The following is a 23,709-nucleotide window of genomic DNA, read 5'->3' as shown; positions in this document are numbered from 1 at the left end:
ACAACATCACACCGCACCGCACCGCTCCCCATTCCCAGCCAATAACCCATCCAACAGGCAGTGCACCTGTAACACTTTGATCTGATTTAGATCAGCGTCTGGCCAGAATCAGTCTCCGCATCCGCCTCCACTGCCACCTCCTGCTCCACCCCACCTCCACCACCACCTCCGCCAGTTCGCATTCCAATGGCTGTTAATAAAGTGCTTCGCCGAAAGCCAAACCAACAATAACCCATGGATGCGATGCTGCTGCTGCTGCTGCTGTGCCTCTGCCGACGTGGTGTACAACGCTGCGTATGAGTGACGCTTCCACTAAGCGAAATTTGTTGTTTATAAATAATGATCTTGGCCAGGCGATCGGTTTAGTGCGCGCCCGCAGGCCAACGCAGTTGGAACGCATTGGAGATTGGAATACTCGCTCGCCCGCAAATTGTCGCTTGGCCAACAGATACAAAATGGTATCTATCGGGTGCCTTATTTTTGCTTTTGGGGGATTGTGCAATCGTTAATGATGTGAGATGGAGCTAATTTTTGGTTAACCGCAGGAGGACGACGAGAAAATGGACATCATGCGCAAGGCATTCCAAATGTTCGACACACAAAAGACGGGCTTCATTGAGACGCTGCGTCTGAAGACGATCCTGAACAGCATGGGTCAGATGTTCGAGGAGAGCGAGCTGCAGGCTCTGATCGACGACAACGATCCGGAGGACACCGGCAAGGTGAACTTCGACGGCTTCTGCAACATCGCCGCCCATTTCCTGGAGGAGGAGGATGCCGAGGCCATCCAGAAGGAGCTGAAGGAGGCCTTCCGTCTGTACGATCGCGAGGGCAATGGTTACATCACCACCTCAACGCTCAAGGAAATTCTCGCCGCCCTCGACGACAAGCTCTCCTCCAGCGATCTCGACGGAATTATTGCTGAGATCGATACCGATGGCTCCGGCACCGTGGACTTTGACGGTTAGTTACCCCAGTTATTTTCAAAACAAAATTGTGTTGACTAATCGAAATTCCCAACCACAGAATTCATGGAGATGATGGCGGGCGAGTAGCGGGAATCGTGTGTGCTGACAAAACCAACAGAAAAAGAAGCTTTTGGGTTTATAATAATTTTTTATTATTTTTAAATAAATTAACTAAACGCTTTAATACAAACTTTAGTTCTTGTGGTCTGCGCGCAGTAATAATGAAACAGAAAAAAAAACTGAAAGATACATATCCATCTAGTTTATATAGTTTACTTGCTGCTCTTACTGGCTAGTCTGTCTAACTCTAGCTTAAACCAGGTTACTTGATAAGAACGATAAGAGATAAGTTAAATGGTTACAGATAAAGATACATATATAGTATTTACAGAATCGCTTATAACGACAATATATAATATATATACTATATATCTGTATGGTTAGCGGCCTATAAACATCTTTGCTATTTACACAAAACAAAAGAGCCGACACAAGTGCACTTCTCGAGATACGCAACTGCAAGTCCTATATATCTCTGGATACATATAAATAAATGTGCTACTTAAAGGGGAGGAGGGGAGTCAGGCTTCTGTCTGTTGGCTCCTGTCTTTACACTCTGTCTTAAGGCAACTAATTCCGTGGATTTTACAAAAGGCAGCATTTACTTGCACGAAGTCTGCAAAGTTTTTACTTAAACACTAAATACAAACATAACACATAGACATATGTTGTATGCTGAGGCTAAAGCCTCGGGTGTCTGCAAAATAGGGGACTTAATTTGTAACGTTAAAGCATAGAAAAGGTGGCACAAAAATTAAAGTATGTTACATTTAAATTTCGATTCTGCTCGATATTTGTTTTCATACTTATGTACATACATCAACATGAATATGTCTCATCCAAAATACATACTCCCTATATTTCTCAAATAGTTAAAGCATTTTTCTAACCAAAGATTTTGCAAGGGACCTTAGCAACTAGCTCCTGTCAACTTATGTGGTAGCGCTAACCCTAACCTCTAGCTTACAATCAGTGCGGCGATTAGAGTAATCGTAAAATAGGCACCTCTAAAGGATCCTCTGCTTTGCTCCGCTCAAGTACAGGCAACTTACGATTACAGCTTAACTATAAGGTTCCATGCAATAATGCTGGAACAAGGCCTTCAACAAAAGGTTGAACGAAAACAGAAAAACAGAAAACTAAATGCAACTTAGGTTAAACCTAGGACCTAAACAACTGCCTAGACAATTTTCATGGGCACATCGATCAGACAGTCCGTTTCCAGACGTCCGAGCGTCTTCTTCACGCGCAGGGCGGTCAACCGGACGGTGGGATTCGGGTGCCAGCACTCCAGCATGATCTTGGAGACGGTGGCCAGTACATCATCCTCCTGCCAGCGCGACGGTATCGGCGGCCTAAAGCCCTTCACGCACACCACAGCGTGCATGTCCTCGAACGTGGGATCGGAGGGCACCACATCATGGTAGGGCAGGGCGTAATCCTCGCATGTGGTCGTCTTGGTTCCCGAAATGGGTGTGTAGCAGCGACGGGCCATCTCCCACAGAACCAGACCCACAGAGTACATGTCCGCACGCTTGAACTCCTCGAACTGCTTGGGATCCAGCTGCTGGTTTAACACCTCCGGAGCCATGTAGCGGCGCGTTCCGACACGCGGATTCTGGGCAATGTGGATGACATCCAGTTCCGAGTTGTATTTGACCGCCAGTCCGAAATCAGCAATTGCGCACTGTCCATTGCGCTTAACCAGTATGTTCTTGCTCTTGATGTCGCGATGTGCAATAGCCGGTTTGCCAGGGGTTCCAAAGATCTCGTCGTGCAGGTGCGCCAATCCGGAAGCCAGAGAGTAAGCCAGCAGCTGCAGCTTCTGGGGATTGATGACCGACATGGACAGGTAATCGTGCAGGCTGCCCATCTCGTGGTAGTCCGTTATAAGTAGCATCTGTGTCCAGCTGCCATTACCCTTAATGTCGGCGGCAATGAATCCGAGGATGTTGTCGTGGCGCATCAGCACAGTCTGATAGATCTCCGTCTCGCGGAACCAGGAAGCCTCTTCGGTTGTGAAGAAGGTCTTGACGGCCACCCGCTCATCGCGCCACTTGGCCAGCCAGACCTCGCCATATCGTCCCTTGCCCACCAGTCGCACCATCTGAATCTGCTTGGCAATCGTTCTCTGCACCAGGAGTGGCAGCCCCGATCCGGAGCCGGAACTTTGTTCCACCAATTGTGACAGGGGCGACAGTTGCGAGTTGCACATGGAGGTGATCAGACGTGGTTGCTTGCGCAGCTTCTCGCGTCGCTTGTAGGTGAGGCACAGGCTGGCCAGGATCAGCATGAACACGGACAGGCAGACGATGATGGAGGCGAAGAGGGCCAGCGTGTGAACGGATTCACTGCTCACGGGCAAATCCGGTGCTGGTGTGGTCAACTTGGGTGTGTAGACGGGATGCAGGTCGCGGTTGCAGAAGTCCTCTTTGTCGCAGCAGACGATGTTCTTGCCATGCAGGTGAGGTACAGCGGCCACTTTGCACTGTAACACAAGGATATTTTCATTGGTTGCGAGTTCTATATTAGATCTTGGCAAAAAACTCACCATAAGGAAGCCACCGTTGTCTTCCGGTGGCATGCATCCGTATGTGCGCTCCTCCTCGTACATCCCAGTCGACTCATCGTAGAGCTGTTGCACGGCGCTGAAGCAGCTGCCACCGGGTCTCGTCTCGCAGGTTCCATTGATCGCATTGTCCGGACAGCTGCCATCGCAGTAACAGGTCAGGGAGCGTGCTGCAATGAAAAAAAAATAATTGCTTTAATAAGTATCTTCCATGGATTAACATTATCATCTCCAGATTTTAGTTTACAGCTTTTTTATTTCCTTGCTGAAAAATTTGGTTAGCCACGAAGAGTCAAAATTAATCGGATCTTGGCTTGCTAAAAATGGCCTTCACAGATTGTTTATATTTAAGACCCCAACAGTATGCTTAAAAACCACTTCCATGCTATCCGATTACAACCACTACTAACTTGCAAAAGCTATGGGATGAAATGCACTTAAAATTGATGAGTGGGCTGGCCTAATCCTTGCCATAAAACCAATCAATGGCAAACTTTAGCGGTTCGTTCATCTTGGGGATTACGAATGCTAGTGTCTACTAGCTGATCAGACGAACATAACTATCTTAAGGTTGGTATTTAGAAAAAAAAGAATCATGACACAAGTTTTGAACTGTCATTTGATTTATCTTTTTTTTATATATATATGTAGTAGTCTAATTTTAAACTAAAAAATAAAACAATAAACAAAAGTAATTAATTACTGCAATTAACTGCTGCTCAGTCTATATCTTTAATATATTTTAATTTAAAATCACTGTCTAACTTTAATAGCAAGAAAATTTAAACTTAAAAATTTATTTATTTTACAATAAAACCCTCTACTACAGTTTTCCGACTTTAATGGTAGGTACTCCTCTAAATCAATCACACGATTATGTTATCCTGACTTTGCGATTATAAACCAACCGCAAGCGGCGGGCACTGTAGCATGAAAATGCGTTTGAGCATGAAGTAGCAAGTAGCAAGTAGCAAGTAGCTAGTAACGGTAACTCGGGCAATTGATTCAGGTCGCTGGCAAATCTGCAACTAATTACAAGCTCGTTGCAAGTGGCTGCTGTATGTGCTACTTGCAAGCTGGCTGCCTTTTCCACTGCCACTTGACCAAACTACAACTACCACATGCTTGAGCAGCTCAGCTCGACCGTTATGGAGTGGGCGTTGGGGCCATTGGGACCATTGGGCGCTAGTTTTACGGCCAGTTGGCCGCCTGCGACAGCCATCGGGAAAAGCATTAAGTGCGTTTTTCCCCTTCGGAGTGTGTCTCCACACATAGTTGTTAGATGAATGAGTTACGGTCGAGTGGGTGGCTTTCCCATGGATCGCTGGAGTGCCCCGACCTGCTCAATACTTTTTCGCATTTAATTGCATTCACCCGCTTGCAGTTCATTCATAAAAACGCCATAATGCTTAAACCGAATGCGCTATATTTTTTATGGTTCGTGGCTGGTAAAATGTGATTGGTTCACCCCCAGGAGGATTGTGCGAGGTATTTAGCATATTTTTAGACATTTTTATCGACCATTTATAAGTCGTAAAGCCACAACGGATGTGTGTCATGGATCTGTTTAGCTGGCTGGAGCACAAACATATCCGTGCATTTGCTGACTAGCTTTTGGTGCGATTGTTTTCCGATTCTCATTATTGTTTATTGGCTCGCAATTCTGAGAAAACAAAACTCTCGGATTCCATTCGCTTATTTACGCTCAAACGAGCTCGTTACAAGACCCCGGCTATCCATCAAAGCCACAACATTCACACGAAACGAGATCGCAGTTAAGAGCTATTAATGGTAATGCCTAAAAATGCTCTAAAAGATACAATTCGCTTGATTAACGATGCGAATTCCAAGCGTATTTTTCGGGTAGCACTATCTGAACAGGTCGCGTGTTGTCAAGGCTGCGGAAAAAATAAAAACAAGTGACACATGCCCAATAGAAACTGCATGCCATTCACAGCAGTTGCAGTTGCAGATACAAGTATATACGATATATACTGTATACTTTAGAAAAAAGTCAAAGCCAAGCGAAAACAAACCCACAAATTGGCGGATGCTGCCTGCATTTGGCCACGCCCATTGCCGCGGCGAGATAATAATTTAATTACAATTTAATAGCCAGCGACAGCTGCTGTGCTGCCGCTGTCGCCACGCGTTTCCCTGGCGGTTTTTATCGCGCCAATTGTATCTGTTGTCCGTTTGGCATGCAAAACGTGCAGTTATATACCCAATTGTTCGGCTTTTCAATGAAACCTATGTTTCGTTTGGCAGTCCGCTGCTGCCAAGTTTTATCCGCAAATACCTGTTGCTTCTCTTGCGGAAAAATCACTGAGAAAACGAGAACGAAGACCACGTAGCACGGTAGCCTGTTGCGGTGCAGACAAATTATGAATTTCTTACCAGACCAGACCGAAAAAAAAGGCAACCAAATTATGAAACGAACCGCGGACAACCAAGTGGCATCCGCCGGGGAAGAGGAAAGGGGGAAGGGGAAAGGGGACCGTAGGAGGAAGACGTCGCGCTTCGAAATCAAATTGTTGCCTCTTTCGGTTAGCTGTTTCTGCCGCTCGAGGGGCAAGGCAATGTGGCGGCTCCAAGTTGGCGCCAAGTGCACGCGCTTGCCACTCAGCAAAACCCGAAAAGTGAAAAAAAGAAGGCAACTAAACTGAATCTGGCTGGCAGGCCCAGAACAAAGCAATCTTTAGGTTGGCCCCTTCTCTGTTTGTGTGTGTTTGTTAGCTGGTTGCAATAAACAACCATTTTTATGTGAAACTCTTCAAACACGAAAGGGAAGTCACAGGAACAGGCTCTATAAGGCCGGCCATTCGAACGCACAAAGATGCAGCATCGTAAAATAATATTTCCAATCATAAACGATCGGCAGAAAAAAAAACTGATTCCAATCATAATTGACATTATTCCAAACATGCCATTGCAGATGTTTTTTGTTTTACTTTATAAGATAAGCTATTTTGAGTAAGAATTTAAAATAAAACAATCATCAATAATGGTCTATATATTATATAAAGTCTTTTAATTATGAACTGCTAAACTCAACTATTTGGGAATATAAATATAAAGGCGTTTCAAGAATGGTCTATAAGATAAACCTTTTAATATTTGTATAAGTTGAATTCCATAGTTATCTTATTTTAAGAGGGCTTCGCTTTTAAGTAGTTTTTGTTTTTTGACACGAATAAAATGCTAAACCAATGAGGAAGGGATGGCAGCTCAAGCTTTTCCGCCCAGCCTTGTGGGAGCAAACCCATCGAATATGCAGCGCAGATATATATATTTTTAGCCCGACCAGCCAGTTGATGCGATGTTTGCGGCACGATCTCGACAAGGAGGCGGCAGGCGGCCCACGCCCACAGCCCACAGCTCACGGCTCTCGGAGATCGGATCATCATGGTGACTATGGGACTATGGGGCTATGGGGCTATGATGATGATAGACGCATGGGTGGTGGGAAAACTGCACCCATGTGAGAGAGCGTTGGCAGCGGAAATCGTTAGCTGAATCATGCCATAAAATATTCCCCACATGCGGCCGACAGTGCGTTGCAAAACTATAAAGCCATCGGCAGACCTTTGAACAACAGCCATACTAAAGATTGTTCTCTTTGGCGTGCGATTACTTTTGCTGCCCACTGTTTATGGCTCTGAAGCAGCTGTTCAAAGTCGAGAGTCTAATTAAAATTTCAATCCAAATAAAGTAATTACGGGTCAATGTTAATCTCTTTGGGGATTCGCTTTCCAAATTGGGCATTTTGGCCAGAAAAGGAGTTACAATCGAATGCAATTACTCTTAAATGTGATGAAGTTTGATTATACTTTTAACCAGTTTGACTTTTTGATCTTAAAAGAGCTTATTTATCAAAGCAGGTCAGTAAGTAAGTAAACTAAGTCTGTTATCGAATTGGGTTAGTTGTAGATAAAGCTAATCAGGTAATCGCATTCAATTAGTGATAGAACACGTTCTGTTATAGCTGGGCCAGTTTTTTACTTGTCTCAATTAGCGAGATAAATATACTGAATTTTGTATTAAAAAACTGTATTATTTATGGAATCAGTTTACAGATCTTTAGTACAGACAATAAATAAATAAATTCTATCTATTCTTCTATGACGTTATTGTAATATCTGAAAAAAATCTAATAAATCCAAAAGCAAATAAAAGTAGTACCTTACTAAGCAATTAAAAAATACAGGTTTTGTTGCTGAATTTTTCATTGAGTTTAGGCTAAAAATGTTCGACTGTGCGAGGAAAAAAGATAGTGCTTACGCTTCTTCACGCAGTCATGTGATCGGGGAAAGATACACAAATCCATATACTACTAGTAGTACTCACAGTGCAAAACACACACCTGATGGCGGTGCTGGAGTGAGCTCATCAATGGAATGGCTCATGCATCATCAGCTCCCTAATTCCAATCTAAACAAAAGCAGCAGTAGCTGCAATAGCAACAACCACAAATATGTGTGACGTCTGAAGAGATACTTAGTCAGGACACGAACCGCATTTGGAGGATCAAAAAAAACTAAATACTCTTTCTAAGAAAAGTTAATATGTTTTACATATTATGGATAAAAAAAATAGAAAATATTTTTAAAGCAAGTAAGTAAGGATGGTGGTGTTAAAAACAAAAGGTTTTACTGCAATTTTCTTAGACCAAATCCCATTTAAAAGGGCATTTCCTAGTCACCTCTTGAATGCCATTTTCCACTTGTGGCATTTGTGCTTTTCTGCACGTTTTCCTCTGATCGTTGTTGAGTTTAGAGGCCTGTGGACTGTGGGCGTCTGTTTTCATTTCCATGACTTGTTTTTGTGCTATAGATTTAGTTATTTAATAATGTTAAATTTTTATTGTTCAACGTAGGCTGCTGCACGTTGTATTCCCCGGTATTTATTATAAATTTCGACAAAAGTGGGCGGCATTTTCCATAATTTCTGTCGGTCCTAATGAATTGGCTGGTTGGCATTTGATTTTCCTATCTGATCCGCGGTCTCCTGCCAAAAGCGGATTTATTTATACTGGCAGATTTATTCATCCAATCGCCTGAGACTACTTGTGACTTGCTGACGTCGATGGCTCTTTTTATCCAACCATCTGATGTTTGTTTGTTTGCCTCGGTTCGGATCGGTCTGCTTTGCTTCGGTTTACTTGGCTATAATTCTTTTGGGGGCAATTTAAATTTAGTTGCGGCAATTGTTTGTGAGGTTGCCAAATTTTATCAAGGCATTTGCGCATTTAAGACTGTTTTTGTGTGAGTTAATGGCCCGCGGAACTTTCCTTTTCGTCGTAGTGAATGAATTGGCATTAGATTAGACGACATTCCCCAGCAGATACGTACATATATCCAGTCAGATAAAAGTTTCTGTGTAATTAACACTTGGGGGGAACTGGTTCTGTGTGGTACAGTGATCTGTCGCTAGCATCCGCCCACTGTTAACGCACTGTTGCGTCACTGTAGCCCAGCATCGGTGGCGATGGAGTCGCCATTGTTGTGCGCAGTGCGTTCGCTTTGCATAAATGCATTTTACAAGCGTTTAATTGACTTTCAAAACGTGTCACAGCCAATACAAACATGTTTTTGCTGTTAGCCAGCTGTAAGCGGCATGAATGGCCGACTGCCTCGGCTTTTTGCCCCCCGATAAATCAGCGGACCAACCAGTTATTTCCCATGCTAAGATTGCCCAGATCGCGGGATCGTGGGCGTTTGGAGCGAACCTGCCAAGTGCCTCGGGCGGCTGGGCTCTTAATCAAAAGGCTGTCAAAATTCTTAATAAAACGCGCTGCACTGCAGTCTCTCTAAATATTTGCAAGTGTCTCTCGTCGCATGCGTTTTAATTAAGTGTCGCATATTTTTAATTAAATCACAAACGCCCAGGCGACGCGACTTCTAGGCGATAATAAAAAAAATACAGCACCGCGTGGGCTCTTCTGGAGGGAGCTCCCAAAAGGGAGGAGTGAGCAAATGGAACAGTTGGCACAACAAAATGCTAAACAAAATGTCTGTCTAGTTTTGATTTTTTTTTTTCTGTGAGTTTGCTGCGTGGGCAGCCGGATGCTGTGGATGCTTCTGTGGAGTGGAGAGGGGAAGTCCCACCAACTTCAGAAGACACCTACACTCCACGGCTAGCTGAATTGATCGGCTTGGACCGCCCTTTGCATAATCTGCATAAATCGTATCTCAATCTACATTAGCCTCAAATTGAATTGGCATTAGAAAGACGCACACAGACCGAGACATCCGGGTCTATATAGTGGATATACACTGTCTATATACCATATATATTTATATATATACCTGTTTGGTGGACATGTGATCGAGCGGAGGTAACTGCTTGAAATGCAAAGCATAGAGCGCTGCATAAATTAGTTTCGAGAGAAGATAACAACGACAGCGGCGAAAACAGTTAAGAAAACAAAAGCTGAGGTACATTTACAAAGCTAGTCAAGCACCGGAATTAGCTCAGCAATATCTTGGATTTATCTGATTGCCTTAACCGGCTGGTCCACCATTAGTAATTACTTTAATATCCACAACATCAGCATTATTGCCAGCTATTTACCAACCGTGAAATCAATAACCAACAGTAGCCCACATGGATTTTAAATTTTCGCCTGCGGGTTTGCTTCCTTCAATGGCTACTGCGATTATTGCTGATGATGTTGCAACATTGGCAATGAAGTCATCATTATCTATTGGCTTCGGGTCTTCTATTGTGTGGTGCGCATGTGGGCAATAAATAAAATATTCGAGTACACAAAGAAAAAAAAATAAAGAAAATGATTGCCCGCCTGCTTTTTGGTCAAACGATTGCTAAATAAATCAAGCATACGCCCCGTAAATCAATAGCAATTAATTGTTTTCTTCCCATTTCGTTTTGCATACGCCCTCCAATGAACAATGACTTATAGATTGCCAATGCCCCATGCCCACATAGCAGTTTTGTATAGATATTAACATACAATCATTCGCAAAAATCTTGAATATCACGAATATACGAAGAAAGTTTAAGAGCTTAATTAGGCATTCATTGTTAGGGAGGTAACGATTTAAGCTGTATTTAAAGTCCAATTAAAATTCAAGAGGGATTGAAACATGCAGATAGAAATGAAAATAAAAATTTAGCTCAATTATAAAGCAAGTATTTCCTAAAAACTGTTTCATTCAATTTCTTGTAATGTCTTATAAAATCTTTGAAGTAACCAATAAACAAATCTCCGCCAACAAAGTTAGGTCTAACTTGTTTTTGCGGATTTGTCATACGAAATGTGATTCAAGCTTAGAGATTTGGATTTTTCCAAGAAATCAAATTACTATCATTCAAATCAGTTTCTTTGGAAATAGGAATTTATGCCAAGGTGTGAGCCACATGAGCCACAAAATATGTTCTCCAAATCCTTGTGGGAATTGTATCCCAATGTTCTGAACAATCCCAAAAATGGGATACACAGCTAAAAATAAATTAATCATCGGCTTGAAAGGGAGAGGCTGTGGCGAGGGAGCGAAAAGACTTTAACCCAAAGTTGAAGTCAAAACAAAATCGTTTGTTTTCCTAATAAAAAAGAATGATGGCGAAGGTAAACGGGTTTATGGCGGTTGTTGCCAAGCCTCTGTGGTTGTTGTTGCTGTTTGCACACTCCACTCTTGGGCATGACAACTTTTAAAACGATTTTTCCTTATAAACGGCTATAATTAATGCCTATGCTGCCTATTTATATTTATTTTTTGGTGTGTTTCTATTCGATATTTGTCTTTTAGAGTCGCGTGGAAATTGTGAATGAAACGCTAACAGAAAAGTTAAACAAAACCCCACCAAAAACCTCAATCCCAATCAGCAGATGGTCGAAGCTAATGGTCAGATTTACGTCTGACACAATTTGGCTTATGGACTCTCCCCCATCAGCCCTCTCTTTCACTCTGGCAATTAAAAACAATTGCAGCATTCATACATCTGCGATTGTGCATAATTTTCCTATATTTTTCACTGCCTTTTTCCCTCTGCATACGGCAGCCGAATCAACACAATCAGCTTTAATTAGAGAGCCCGGCGGGCAGACCGCGCTGATTTGGCTTAATGATTTTTAATTGCAGGCGCAAATTATTAAAACAAAATGCAAAAACAAAAAAAAAACACTCACAAAAAGTACATGTGCACACACAAATATGAAAAATAGCTGCAGCTGGCAAGTGCGGTGGCTAAATGGCAACTGGTGGGACCACCCAGGCAAAGGCGTTTGAAAACGCGCGAAAATCGCCAGCGACTCGAGCAAAAATATTGAAGGTGAGTAATTCATGAAATGGAATTTTCATAAAAATAAATGGAAGCTGTCAAAATGTTTTTTTGTCTTCAATTTAAATTATTTTTGTCGCAGCCTATATTGAAAACTGTTTTTGAAATGCATTACTTATGTAATATGTGTTTTTGTTATAAACAAATGGACTTCCAATCAATCAACCAAATAAAAATATTTATCAAAATAACATTATATTTATTATAATTTTTTACCCGACAAGTTTTCTTTTATAACCATTATGCTTCTTCCTTTTAGACGTTTCCCTTTACTGTGTACTTTAAACTTACCTGAAACGAAAATAAAAGTAAAGACAAATTAGTAATTGCCAGCAATCAATGTATGGGCAAATTAAAATCACAAATAAAACCATCATCTGGTCCACATAAAAATCTTATCGGCCAGCGACTTTTATGACAAACATTGCAATACCAATCGAGCAAAAAAAAAAATATAAGACTCAATTTGCATAATTCAACGGCAGCAGCAGTTGATACAATTTTTATTGCGATTTTATCAAGAAACCGAAATGAGCAAACAGAATCGGGGGAGCAACGACATTGATATTGATATTGAGGCGATGATTGGCAATCATCATTCGCAGATCGCCGAAAGATCGAAATTGGAATTGGATTCGAATGCTAATCAGGAGGAGGCGTTAGCCAAAAGTCACTCAAGCTGCGAGATCAGATCAGATGATTCGTTTTTCCACAGTAGCGAATTGGAAGAGCAGTCTTTGTCTCCATCTTTCTAGTTGCCATGGCTGGGTCAAAATTAAAATAAAAACAACAGAGCGGCTAATTAGTCGTCGTCGTCTTGGATGTTTCGCTCTTTTTGTTTCTAATTCGAAATTTATGCGCCTGCCAGACGAAATACCAAATGCTATTTGGCTAGAAATAAACTTGTACGCAGACATTGTATATATAGTATATGGCTATAGCTTCGTGGCGGCACGAAAATAAAGTCAAGCTGTCTGCGCATTTGTCGTCTGCGATTTGTTGGCAACATTGTGTGCGCGACTCCTTCCGAGAAGATATTAGCAATTGCTGAAAAGAGCCAAGGAAGTCACTGCTGAGTCATGATTTGGCAGGGAGTCTGGGTGCAGGATTTTAGCAAAAGTTCTTCTTTAAAACGAGATTAATAACTGAAAAAGGGTAAAGGAAGCCACTTCGATCAACCGATGAATCATTGAACGGCGCCCGAGCAGGGACTTTGCATACAAGATTCAAGCGCATGTGGGTGGGCCAGCCAAACAACCAATGCAAGTCGCGTCAAAATGTCAATTCAATTTATGGCCACAGCCCGCTCCGCATACAAAAAAGACCAGCGATTCCAAACCGATACACGCCAGCAACATGTTGCTGCTACTGCTTGAGCAGTTGCTACTGCAGCAGCAACATGTTGCTCCTCGCGCCTCTGGCCAGACTGTTTGACTGCTGGCAATTATTGTTACGCTTTTTTTGGTCACCTGATGATGAATCAAGCATCGGCGATTGGCCACTCGCTTTAAGGCTGCCTTTTAAGGCTGCCCCGGCGACAGCATGACGTGTGCAGTCTTTTAATAGACAGGAAAGCATATATAAATCTCAGCCCAGCAGACTAACAGACACCGAAAATATGCAAATTTCGAATAGAAAAACACGAACATATATACGTATACCTATATTATATTATTTTATATGATATGCACATACGGCCAAATGAGCAATACGTGCCAATGTGCGTTGTCATTGGCTCTCGATTTGCGATTCGCGATTCTCATTGTGCGGCTAACAAAAGTTGTTGCCGTTGTGTTTGCAGTCTAATAAACATGCCGCCGTGCTGTCTGTGCGACACATTTACCTACCAACAACATAAAGCTGGTGAGTGGGTCCAATAAAAGTTATGAAATTTCGGCCAACAGAGCGAGGCTATGGAAACATTCCTCTAGCAATTAGCAGCACTAAATGGCAGTCAAACTTAACAGGGAATTGTTAATTCCTGCAGGTCTAAGAAGATGTTCTAAAAAGAATGTGGAACAATGACCTTGTCAAGCAGCCAGAATCATAACGTTACAAAGAAAGAAAGGCTGAGGAACAGCAGATATGATGTTAATCCTGCATAAGCCAAACAGCTACAGCAAACTCATAAAAATAATGTGGACGTTTATAGCTGAGTGTAAAGCCTACAGCAGAGGTTGAAAAAATAGTGTAGTTATTGTAATTTGTTTGCTTATGGTTGGAATAATAAGAATAACAATAACAAGTCTATCTTACTTGATGTCTAGAATGAAAACTGCTGAACTAAAATTACTAGATTTAATTTTATTCTTTTCCCAAATGGTTTTAATTGTAGAATTCCTATGTTGATTGCAAGCTAGTTATATTTAATTATTATTTTGTAACGATAGAATTGTCTATATTTATTTAATTAAAATTTTAGTAGTTAATAGTTTCAAAGCTATCTTAAACATGAACGAACCCCATGATGATAATTCTGACCGCCACTGTGGGTCTGTACACACATGTAAATCATCATAAAGCCGGGACCCCTCGAAGGCCCGAGATAATCGTTTCGAGCATTTAACGCATTTGTATGGAGTACAAATACAAAAAAAAAAAAAAACGAAGCCAAGAACGGCATAAAATCCACTCAAATTTCACTTCATTTATCACGAAATCCATCATCAGCCAACGGCCAGCAGCAGTTAGCAAAGGAGCTGGAAAGTATGGAGCACAGAGGAGTGGAATGGAGTGGGGGCAGCCAAGTTACTTGCATTTATTTGATTTTGATTAATCGTCAACGAAATTAAGCGGAATTCGTGGTTGAGGCCGTGGCTGTAGTTGCTCGCTAATGGAGTATCTTTTTGGGCTGGCAGGAAACTGCATTTACATATGCACAGAGATGCATATGTATCTGGCAGATACATATCATTTCACTTGCCCGGCCCCACAGCGAATTCCATGCCAATGTTTTGACAAACAGCAGCAGCTGCCGCCTACTCAGCATTCAGCATATCCGCATCTTCCCGGTGCAGAACGCAGAAGAGGAGTGTATAACTCGGATGGATGGATAGATGGATGGAGGACCAGAAGACCGGAGTACAGGAGGACGGACTGATTTGCCTCGCCTCGAACGTCATTTTCACGCGCCCTGTGCGAGGAACACATGTGTGCTCCACACGCTGGCGACAGATCGCATCGGCTGATCCACACTGCCTGCAAAACAGGATATGCGGACGCTGCACTCGAACCGCAGCAGAACAGCAAAGGCGAAAGACGAAGCTAAACAAACATCCCTCAATTGAATGGTGATATTTGATTAAGAATTAATGGAATAATCTGTAGTGAATCGCAGAGTGACAGCTCAGGGGGATTTGCTGCATGAAAAGATAAAGAAAGTTTTCAGACGCCTAACCCTTAAATTCAGAGAAGATATTTCAAAAAGTTATCAACATCATTTTATCTACATATATTTAGGTTCGATAACGAATAAGTTACATTTCCCATTTTTGTTGGTTGCTGTCAGATGTTTTAAAGCCTTTATTAGATCCATCTAATCAATCCAATGAATACATCCATTTAAATTTAAATTTAATTTTAAGTCTCATTGTACAACCTAATAAAGGAAATAAGTTCAGCAAATGTTCATTTGGTTTATCAATACATGACTAGACCTTTAAGACCCATCTCTATCGCATTTTTAAAAGCAAAAAAATACACATCATAACACATTTAATCTTTCGCTTGAATGAATAACCAAAAATAAGTGGCGATCCACGAAATATTTATTATGACATTGCATCATTCAATATAAAATATTTAAGAGCAGTATTCTCGTAATTATATGTGCTGTTCTAGCTTCTAAGAATTCTCTCGTTGATACGAGATACGAGCTTTTATTTCGTTATGCAATTTCCTCAGAACGAATCTGAAATTTCACGCTTCACTCTGCTAAAGTAATTCCCTCAATAAAGGAAGTGCAGCCACTCTCATATAAAGTGCCATTGTACTCTAACGTTGAGATTGACCAAGTAAATCAGGTTTTATATGAATTCCCTGCCAATTGCGATTCCGAGAACAATTCGTTAATCTTTCATCTGCTAATCGCATCTTAATGGGCCGCATTTCATTCCATTGTAATTATTTTATTCATATTGAAGATCATGAGCGGCTGTTCAAGTCAATGCCAGAGTAATCGCTGATTTGATACGAATCCACGTAGTAGGTATGGGACATGGCCATATTAATATTAGTGTGTCGAAGAGGCGACGGACGTCTAGTCGGGGTTTTTGTGCTGATCGGTCAGAACGCATCGCTCCGAAGGCCCGACAAATCAATGACCCGCATTTGCGTGTGCTTTCGGCCGGGGAAAATCGACAGGTTGGCATTTAAGTTAAATTAAAAATACGATTTCGCTGAGGAAGTGTGTGAAGAAAAGTGCAGGCCACAGCAAATAAATATAAAATATGTGTTCGACACGGGTACAGTTAATGTTTGGTTCACCATTTGTTTCTTTTGAAAGCCAGAGGCGACTGAAAACGCTAGGAAAACGCACTCAAAATGCAGCCACACACTCGTCGTAAAAAGAAACGTGCGCCTATGTACTTGACGTCCATACTATTAATTTTGTTATTGTGTTTTGCTTTGCGCTTATTATTATTGTAACTATTTTTGTTTGTTTACGCGAACAGGCGGCGGCAGACGACAAAATTGATAAGATTAGCTTGGAACTCGGGAACTACCAAACCTAGACCCTAAACAGTGGACTGCCGAACGGTCGGTCAAATACCTGGGAATTACTATTTACTGCCCCCCAGCCCAGACCCACACTTCCACGGTCTTATCAGCATACGTCTATACGTCTATACGGCTCTATATCAGTTGAAAAGCACAATTTGTTGGCCAGGCGATTCCACGAAACATTTCGAGGCGATACAAATGAACCGCATCGAGTGCTGCTTCGATTCCATCGCAATATACTGCCCATACAGAATCATGACAGCTCTGCACTTGGCACTTGGTGGAGGTGGAACCAAAACTGGGCCACTGTCCTTCGAAGCTTACTCTGTTTCAATCAAATGCCGACTGACTTTCCTTCAAAGATTTTTCGAGGAAAACTCGGCAACGGGACTTCAGTTTTTGGGCGTGGGTGTGCCTCTTTGTCTTTCGAGCTACACAATGCCCACATCAAAAGGTGTTTTTCTTATTTGTTGCGCTTTCGAGGGTTTTTATCTGTTGTCTGTTGTTTGGCATTTGTTGCGATTTGTCATGGGCGCAACCAAGTGACCAAAAGGAGCAGGAACGTCGAAGGGGACGAGAGCCACCCGTGGCGAATTTATTATTAACAGACCCAGACTGAGAATATGCTCAACTGCACAAATCAAATACAAAGGCAGAGAGATCTGCACCTGGACGGATGCCCAGACGATTATAAACCCCGGCGAAAATTGAAACAAACAAATAACAGTGGCCACTGGGATACAACTAATGTTTTAAACGACATAATAATATCTAACTAAATCATAAATTTTCAATTAATTTTTTACAGCGGTTTAGTAACTAATACTTTTAATAATGGATTAATTAATGGTGTGCGGCAATCAACAGTGGTTATAGTTTGAAAAATGTTTTATAATTGCACTATAAACTTTATGTCATTGCCATTGGCAGTTTTACAATCATCGAAAAACGAAGTAAATATTTTAATTTAAAAATTAACATTAAACCATAAGCAATAAGGTTTTATAAAACTGCTCAACTACTGTTTGATTGCATTGAAATTGAATTTATACGTATTTATAACGGTAATGGTTTTATTTAATTGCATAATCATAAAAAAATCATATAATTTGTGAAGTTTCATTAAGACTCTAATATTTTAAAAACTATTTTCTTTTTAGTTGCTTAAAATAATATTTATAACTGCTTGGTATTTTACGGCAAATCTATCAACAGACCGCTACTAAATAAGATTTCCGAGCGTCCACTGTATTTGAATATTATCAAAGTTATTAAAAGATCAACCAATGTGTTGCTCTAAGAGGATGAAAGGGATTATATCAGTGTGTATCTACCACGCGCGGTCATAAAATTCATTTGGCTGTCTAAGCCCAAATCAAATGCTCAGATGCATATCAAAGTAATCTAAGCAAATGAAATGAAATGACAACAAAGTTGGGCACACAAAAAGGCATAAAATATGTGCGTACAACACCCCAGAAATGCGATGGAGAAAGGGGAACCCATAAAATTGACAGCTGATCTTTTTTCTCTCCCTTTTTTTTTGATTTTGGTTTTTTTGGGTATCCACTCCTCCTGCAAGGGGTGCCCGGATTGTGGTTCTCTGTTCCTCTTCGTATTATTTGTTCGTTTTTCAATCTTTCGGCTCGGTTCTACCTGCTCAGGGTCATAAAAAATTAAGAAAAACATGCACAACTCCAGAGAGAAACGGAGAAACGTCGCATATTTTAAGCCGATGGAATCTCCTTGGGCTGGTCAGGAGACCCGAGCCCAGACACACTTGGCATAGAACCAGAGCCGAACAACAAAACGCAATTAGAAAACGAATTTCAATTGAAATCGGTAAGGGGAACGGAGGTCGCAGGACGGAGAGAAACCAACAGGATATGCCAAGAGATTTGTAATATGAGCACTGCATACTTATGAGACCATGATCATGCCGATGATAATGGCACTACTAGATGGTCATGTCCGCCGATCCACTGGCCGATAAGCGACGAGTCTCAGCCGCAGTGAAAGCTTCGGGGAAAATCTCTCAGAGAATCGCAACTAAAACTATAAATGGCCAAGAGGACCGGCTAAATGCCAATAAAGGAAACCAATGGAATTGTAAATACTCCTCTCTTACGAGCAAATAATTACAAAATATTAATTTTATAGAATAGAACTGGTAAAGTTACTAGTTTTATTATCATTTTAACTAAGCTTGTAGTTTCTTTAATAGCTTAGAAGATCACGATAAAAAGCAGGTTTGTATTTATTTAATAGTTTCAGCTGAAAACACTTTTCGAAAGGAGTTTTCATAGCTTCTTATTGTGGCATTATTTTGTTTTAAGTATTTATAAAAATAATAACATCCCAGTTTTAAGTAACTAACTTATGTTGGAAAATATTTTTAAATAAACAAAGTTATTAACAAATATTATGGTTACAATTCATGACTTGATATTAAATTAGCAGTTCTATAAATACTTTTTAGACAGAAACAAAATAACACGTAAATTAATTATCAGCTTGGTATTTTTATCTATCACAAAGACTCTTATCTCTGTCATACTAACATGATGTGATAATAAATATTTAAAAATTGAGTGGACCTTATCAAAGTGATATTGTTTGGGACATTAAAGTATTAAAAATATGAACCGTCATTGTCATATTTTTAGGAGAATTGGGTAAGCATGATATACCCTCTTATTTACAAATCCTTTTAAAATAACATTACTTAAAATATTTGCTAACTAACATGACATGATTAAAATAATGAAATAAAGACCATATCGAACTAATATTCTTAAGATCCAACTTGAGGGAACAAGTTTAGTTCTTTCTTTTAGATTTTCCCTAACCTTTAACCTTTTCTAACGTTATAACTAAAATCCATGCGAATACCATTCGAATTTCCACAAAACCAATATACCCCAATAGACCATTGAACAATGGTTTTCCCTCGTTTTCAAGGTGCACGAAAGAAAAAAGCAAAGAAATGTTATATTAATATTTACCATGAGCCTTCTTCTTTCTGGATTTCGGCGCCATGTCTGATGGCTACAACAACAGCAACGACGCTGATGATTTTTATACGGCGGCGGCTGCAATGCAACTTAGTTGTTGTTGCCTCGACCGATCGTCGTTCTTGCTGCCGCTCAGTTGTGTTGTTTTTGTTGGCCTTCCTTCTCTATATGGACGGGATCCCGGGTGTTTGGGGCCAGTTTCCCCTCAAATATCCCCGTGCCCCGTTTTATTTTCCTGGGCAGCAAAACAATAAACGCGAGGCATCAGCAACAGCAGCAACAAAAGCAAAACAAAAGCACCAGGAGAACTGGATTCGTTGTATCTCCAAGTCTCTTTGGGTTTTACTTATGGAGTCGGGAGTCGGGAGTCGGGGTCTTGAGTCTTGGGTTTTGTTTATAGGCAGGCGGCGGCGGTCAAGCCGGCGACACCATGGAGCCCGCGAGGAGGAAGAAAAAGAAGCAGTTGAAGAAGACGGAGATAGCGAGATGGGCGAAATTATGGGTTTCGCCAAAAACTTGATCCTGCGCTGCCGTCTCCTGTCTCTTTTCCGCCGTGCTTTTGCTTCTTGCTTGGTGTGAGCGCGTGATCACGTTGATTATAATTATATACGAAAGGTGGCAATACAAATCAGGTGAAACTCAATCCCCAAGTTTAGGAATATCCTGTGTTTAGTCGTTTTCTTTTATGTTTACACTATTATTGATTATTAGCACTTGCACTAGCTTAGAGAAATTTCTATCGAAATTTCTAAGATAAATTCTATTTCAAATCTTTAACCGTTTAAGGCCTTTAAAACACTTTTATTTTGTTTTTGTTAGTTAACAATATATCTGATTAGGGCACAGGTATTTTGAAAAACAAACCAAAAATATTTGTTGTTAATGAGAGACGAGGCGCGCGAAAAAAATCGACGATTTCTGGATTGTATCTCAAATATTGTTTTGTTCAACGAATCCGATGGATACGTCACGACTCGCGGAGAACGTATCTACGAATGTGCAACAGGCCAAAACGCCGCAGCTAGTAGACCCAAAAAAAGAGCTGGCTCTCTGAAATCAAAGAGAGTAAAAATCAAAATACCGCGAGAGCCCAGCCGAAAACGCGTGAGTTTGCCGCTGGGCGGTTAAAAACGCGCCGACCAGCCACTTCTCTGCGTTTAAAAACGCGCGAGAGTTCAAGATACTTTTTGCTTACTCTCTCCGCTCTCTCTATAGCTCTCTTCCGTTTGCATTTGTTCTTGTTTTGCCAGCATACTCTCACTTGAATTTCAAGTTTTTTCATGCTAAGGTGTGTGCGTGTGTATCTTGATCTTTGAGTTAGCATCGTTGTTGTTGTTATTGTTTTTGTTCGTGCTCGTATTTCTTTAGCTGCTTATTATAACTGACATATCTAGATGTTGGATATATCTTGGGGGGAAATATCGGGAGAATCGGTTAAAGACGCAGGGGAATCGAGTGCACATAATTGCACAGGCCCTTCTGCATGCACATATGCAGCAGGAATAATAACAGTTTTGGTCGAATTTGTTACTGGCCAAACGTGTGATTAGCAGCAACACCATTGCCAACTAATAGTACGACGCCTCCTGTTCTCCCGAGCGCATCCATGAGATAGTATTCCCCCCGACAATTGCATTGCATCCCCGAGATATCATTTTTCCAGCCTCTGCGGAGTCATTAGCCGCACAGTAGTCGCTGCTAATTATGGCCAAGATTCTGAGGTTTACCATTCTTTTACCTGTCGTGAACGCTTAGCACTTCGGCTTTCTTCAGGTAACTCCTGGCATTAAAAATGCATTTGAACCAACGGACGACCTCTGTGATCCGCGCATAACTTGCTCCTTTTGTTTATAGCCCCCGATAACACCAGGCAGAATCATTTGGCCCCGAACTTTAACATCCACCTCGCTCGCCATATTATTATGCTGTTATTCAAAAAAATAGAAAACTTGTGGGCCAACACTTAAAAAAATGACAAGAATTCTAATAAAAATATTACGATAAGTGCTGATTAAAAATAAATACCTAACATTCTTTTTATAAACAAAGTTCTATATTCAACCCCCTTCTTTTCTATTAATGATTATGATTTAAACTATTTTTAATTAATATAATGAAATACCTAAAAATGTATTTAAAAAAAAACTGTACTGATTTTTACCATTATTTTAATAAATTGAAATTAAAATTTTTCTTCGTGCATTTCCACTTCAATTCCAGTGCTGATCTTTCGTTTATTATCACGCCCGCGGCCATAATTCATTTCGATCTGGTTCGGGTTCTGCTCTGCTTTTGTCTAGTCAAAATCTCTGGATGATGCCCCCAGCCCCAGCTACAGCTACAGCTCCAGCTCCCTAAATGCCCGGATTGTGGATGCGGCTGCTGGTGCTGCCTCCGAGGTGTGATTTCTCAAGTGTAGGAGTCATGCGGTGCACAGCCAGACGCTGAGATGCTGCACCAGAGAATCGGAGAAAGGGAGATGGGGAGAAGGGAACTGAGACAGATAGATTGAGAAGGAGAGACAGAGAGGGAGTCTTTCGAAGGGACTTGGTTGGAATCGGCCAGAGGGCAACTGTTCGTGTACCCCTTTTCAGAAGGAGCCAGAAAATCAAGTTGGATCTGGGGATGCCATCAATTGAGTTTAATGGGTAGCAGCATACCATTTAATGTTAATTCGTTAGAGGAATTAAAAGAGTGCAGTTTAAGAGGTTATTTTTTAGTTAAATATGTTTTTACATATTTCTTGTGAGCTTGGATAAGCGTTATCTTTGAAAAATGTAACAGTTTTCCGTTTCCAATCTATAATATGTCATTCTGACTATGATTAATACCGTTCATTTAATTTTAATTTCAAATGTCGATTGTGCATTGCTTCCTTCTTGTTTCTGGAGATAAGTCTTTGAAAAAAAAACACAAGTATATCAGCAATAAAGTCAAACAATATGGTTCCAAGAATTTTGCGAAACAATAAAAAGCTAATTTAGAGCTAAAAGGCTTGATTTACGATTGAGCAGGTTTCTTAAAATATAATACCGAAAGAAACTTCGCTTATTGTAAAATCATTAACTTTTTTCTGGTCTGCCAAGCTTGAGAAATGGATAGTTTGAAGTAAAGTAAAATGTGCAGAGTCCATGACTTATGTGGATCCCAATTGATTAGAGGCAGAATTCTGAAAGTTTCTCTAGCGCGAAATTTGTGAGCGATTCGTGCTAATTCGCGCAATAGGGGATCGAGATGGACGCTAAGATATGCTGCAATGCCCAATTAGCACCTGTGCTAAAAAGCCTTTGGCCGAGACTTCGATTTGTTCGTTCCATTAGCACTGCACTGTGCTCTCAAATTTGTGTGCTTAGTGCTTGCGAGGAGATGGGGGGGCTAAGGTTGATTCTAACCATGTATGTATATTTATTTTGGGCTCTACACAATAGAAAATCCATGTTGGATTTTCGAGTATTTCGTGTGAAAAGCGTAGGAGGGCGGGGGGAACACTACTCGATCCGTACAATAAACACAAAACGGGGCCGACACTCCCTGGGAAAAGGCCAGACAAACTGGCGGGCCGAATGTATCTGTATCTGTAACGAATCTGAATCTTTCGAATTATTGTTAGAACTGAACATTAGATACACAAAGATGCAGAGAGGAAACCCTCAGGTCACTGCAACATGGCCAACAGATGTGCGCAACAGGCTCCCAATCAACGAAATCACCAGAAATCAGACAAAAGCCGAAGGTCTCGGGAAAGGTCCAAGATGTCACTTGGAGTGTGGCTGGGCCCTAAATCAAAGTCATGCAATGCTACCCGATTGTTCTCTGGCTTTTTCTCTTTTTTTGTTTTCGTTGTCTTTTGGTCGGTAGCTCTGTCCAGGCATCTCACGGATACCAGTCTGTTGGATCTGTATCTGCAGCATGGAAATTTTCGTATTGTACCAGAAATTTGTGTCAACGTGGGCGACACTTTATTGTGTGCCCGTGTTGTTGGGTGTGTGTAAAAATAAACCAAAGACATTTCATGTTGTCAGCAACATGTGGAAAAATGCTCGGAATTCGTTCCATTCTTGCACACTTTTGCAAT

At 41.1% G+C, this 23,709-nt stretch overlaps 2 protein-coding genes across 3 annotated transcripts in view; one reads left to right on the top strand and one right to left on the bottom strand.

Annotated features, from left to right (window-relative positions):
* Positions 1-362: 362 nt before the first annotated feature.
* Positions 363-1,152, top strand: LOC108041869 (troponin C). The gene is made up of 3 exons (XM_017119926.1): positions 363-458; positions 546-963; positions 1,027-1,152. Exons 1-3 carry the CDS (start codon positions 456-458, stop codon positions 1,053-1,055), a joined length of 450 nt encoding a protein of 149 aa, XP_016975415.1. The 5' UTR covers positions 363-455; the 3' UTR covers positions 1,056-1,152.
* A 187-nt stretch (positions 1,153-1,339) lies between these two features.
* LOC108041867 (bone morphogenetic protein receptor type-1B) overlaps positions 1,340-23,709 on the bottom strand; it is a 61,681-nt gene continuing 39,311 nt past the window's right edge. The window contains exons 1-3 of one of the 2 annotated variants that reach the window (XM_017119923.2): positions 19,626-20,632; positions 3,580-3,767; positions 1,340-3,516 (exon numbers count right to left, since the gene is read on the bottom strand). In XM_017119923.2, coding sequence (XP_016975412.1) covers positions 2,209-3,516; positions 3,580-3,767; positions 19,626-19,659 — 1,530 coding nt within the window. In that variant the 5' untranslated portion in view covers positions 19,660-20,632 and the 3' untranslated portion in view covers positions 1,340-2,208. Of the gene's footprint in view, positions 3,517-3,579; positions 3,768-19,625; positions 20,633-23,709 lie in introns of those variants that run through there. The other variant, XM_044459661.1, reaches the window with a different exon arrangement.

This window comes from Drosophila rhopaloa, unplaced genomic scaffold (assembly GCF_018152115.1).
Source record: "Drosophila rhopaloa isolate 14029-0021.01 unplaced genomic scaffold, ASM1815211v1 contig_2, whole genome shotgun sequence".
Classification (NCBI taxonomy): Eukaryota; Metazoa; Arthropoda; class Insecta; order Diptera; family Drosophilidae; genus Drosophila; species Drosophila rhopaloa.
This window is presented reverse-complemented; position numbering and strand designations above follow the sequence as displayed.

What these genes read in the sequence shown, in the direction of transcription:
- LOC108041869 (XM_017119926.1), top strand. An exon ending in CGGCACCGTGGACTTTGACG is followed by an intron (nt 964 to 1,026) that starts GTTAGTTACCCC and finishes TCCCAACCACAG; the next exon opens with AATTCATGGAGATGATGGCG.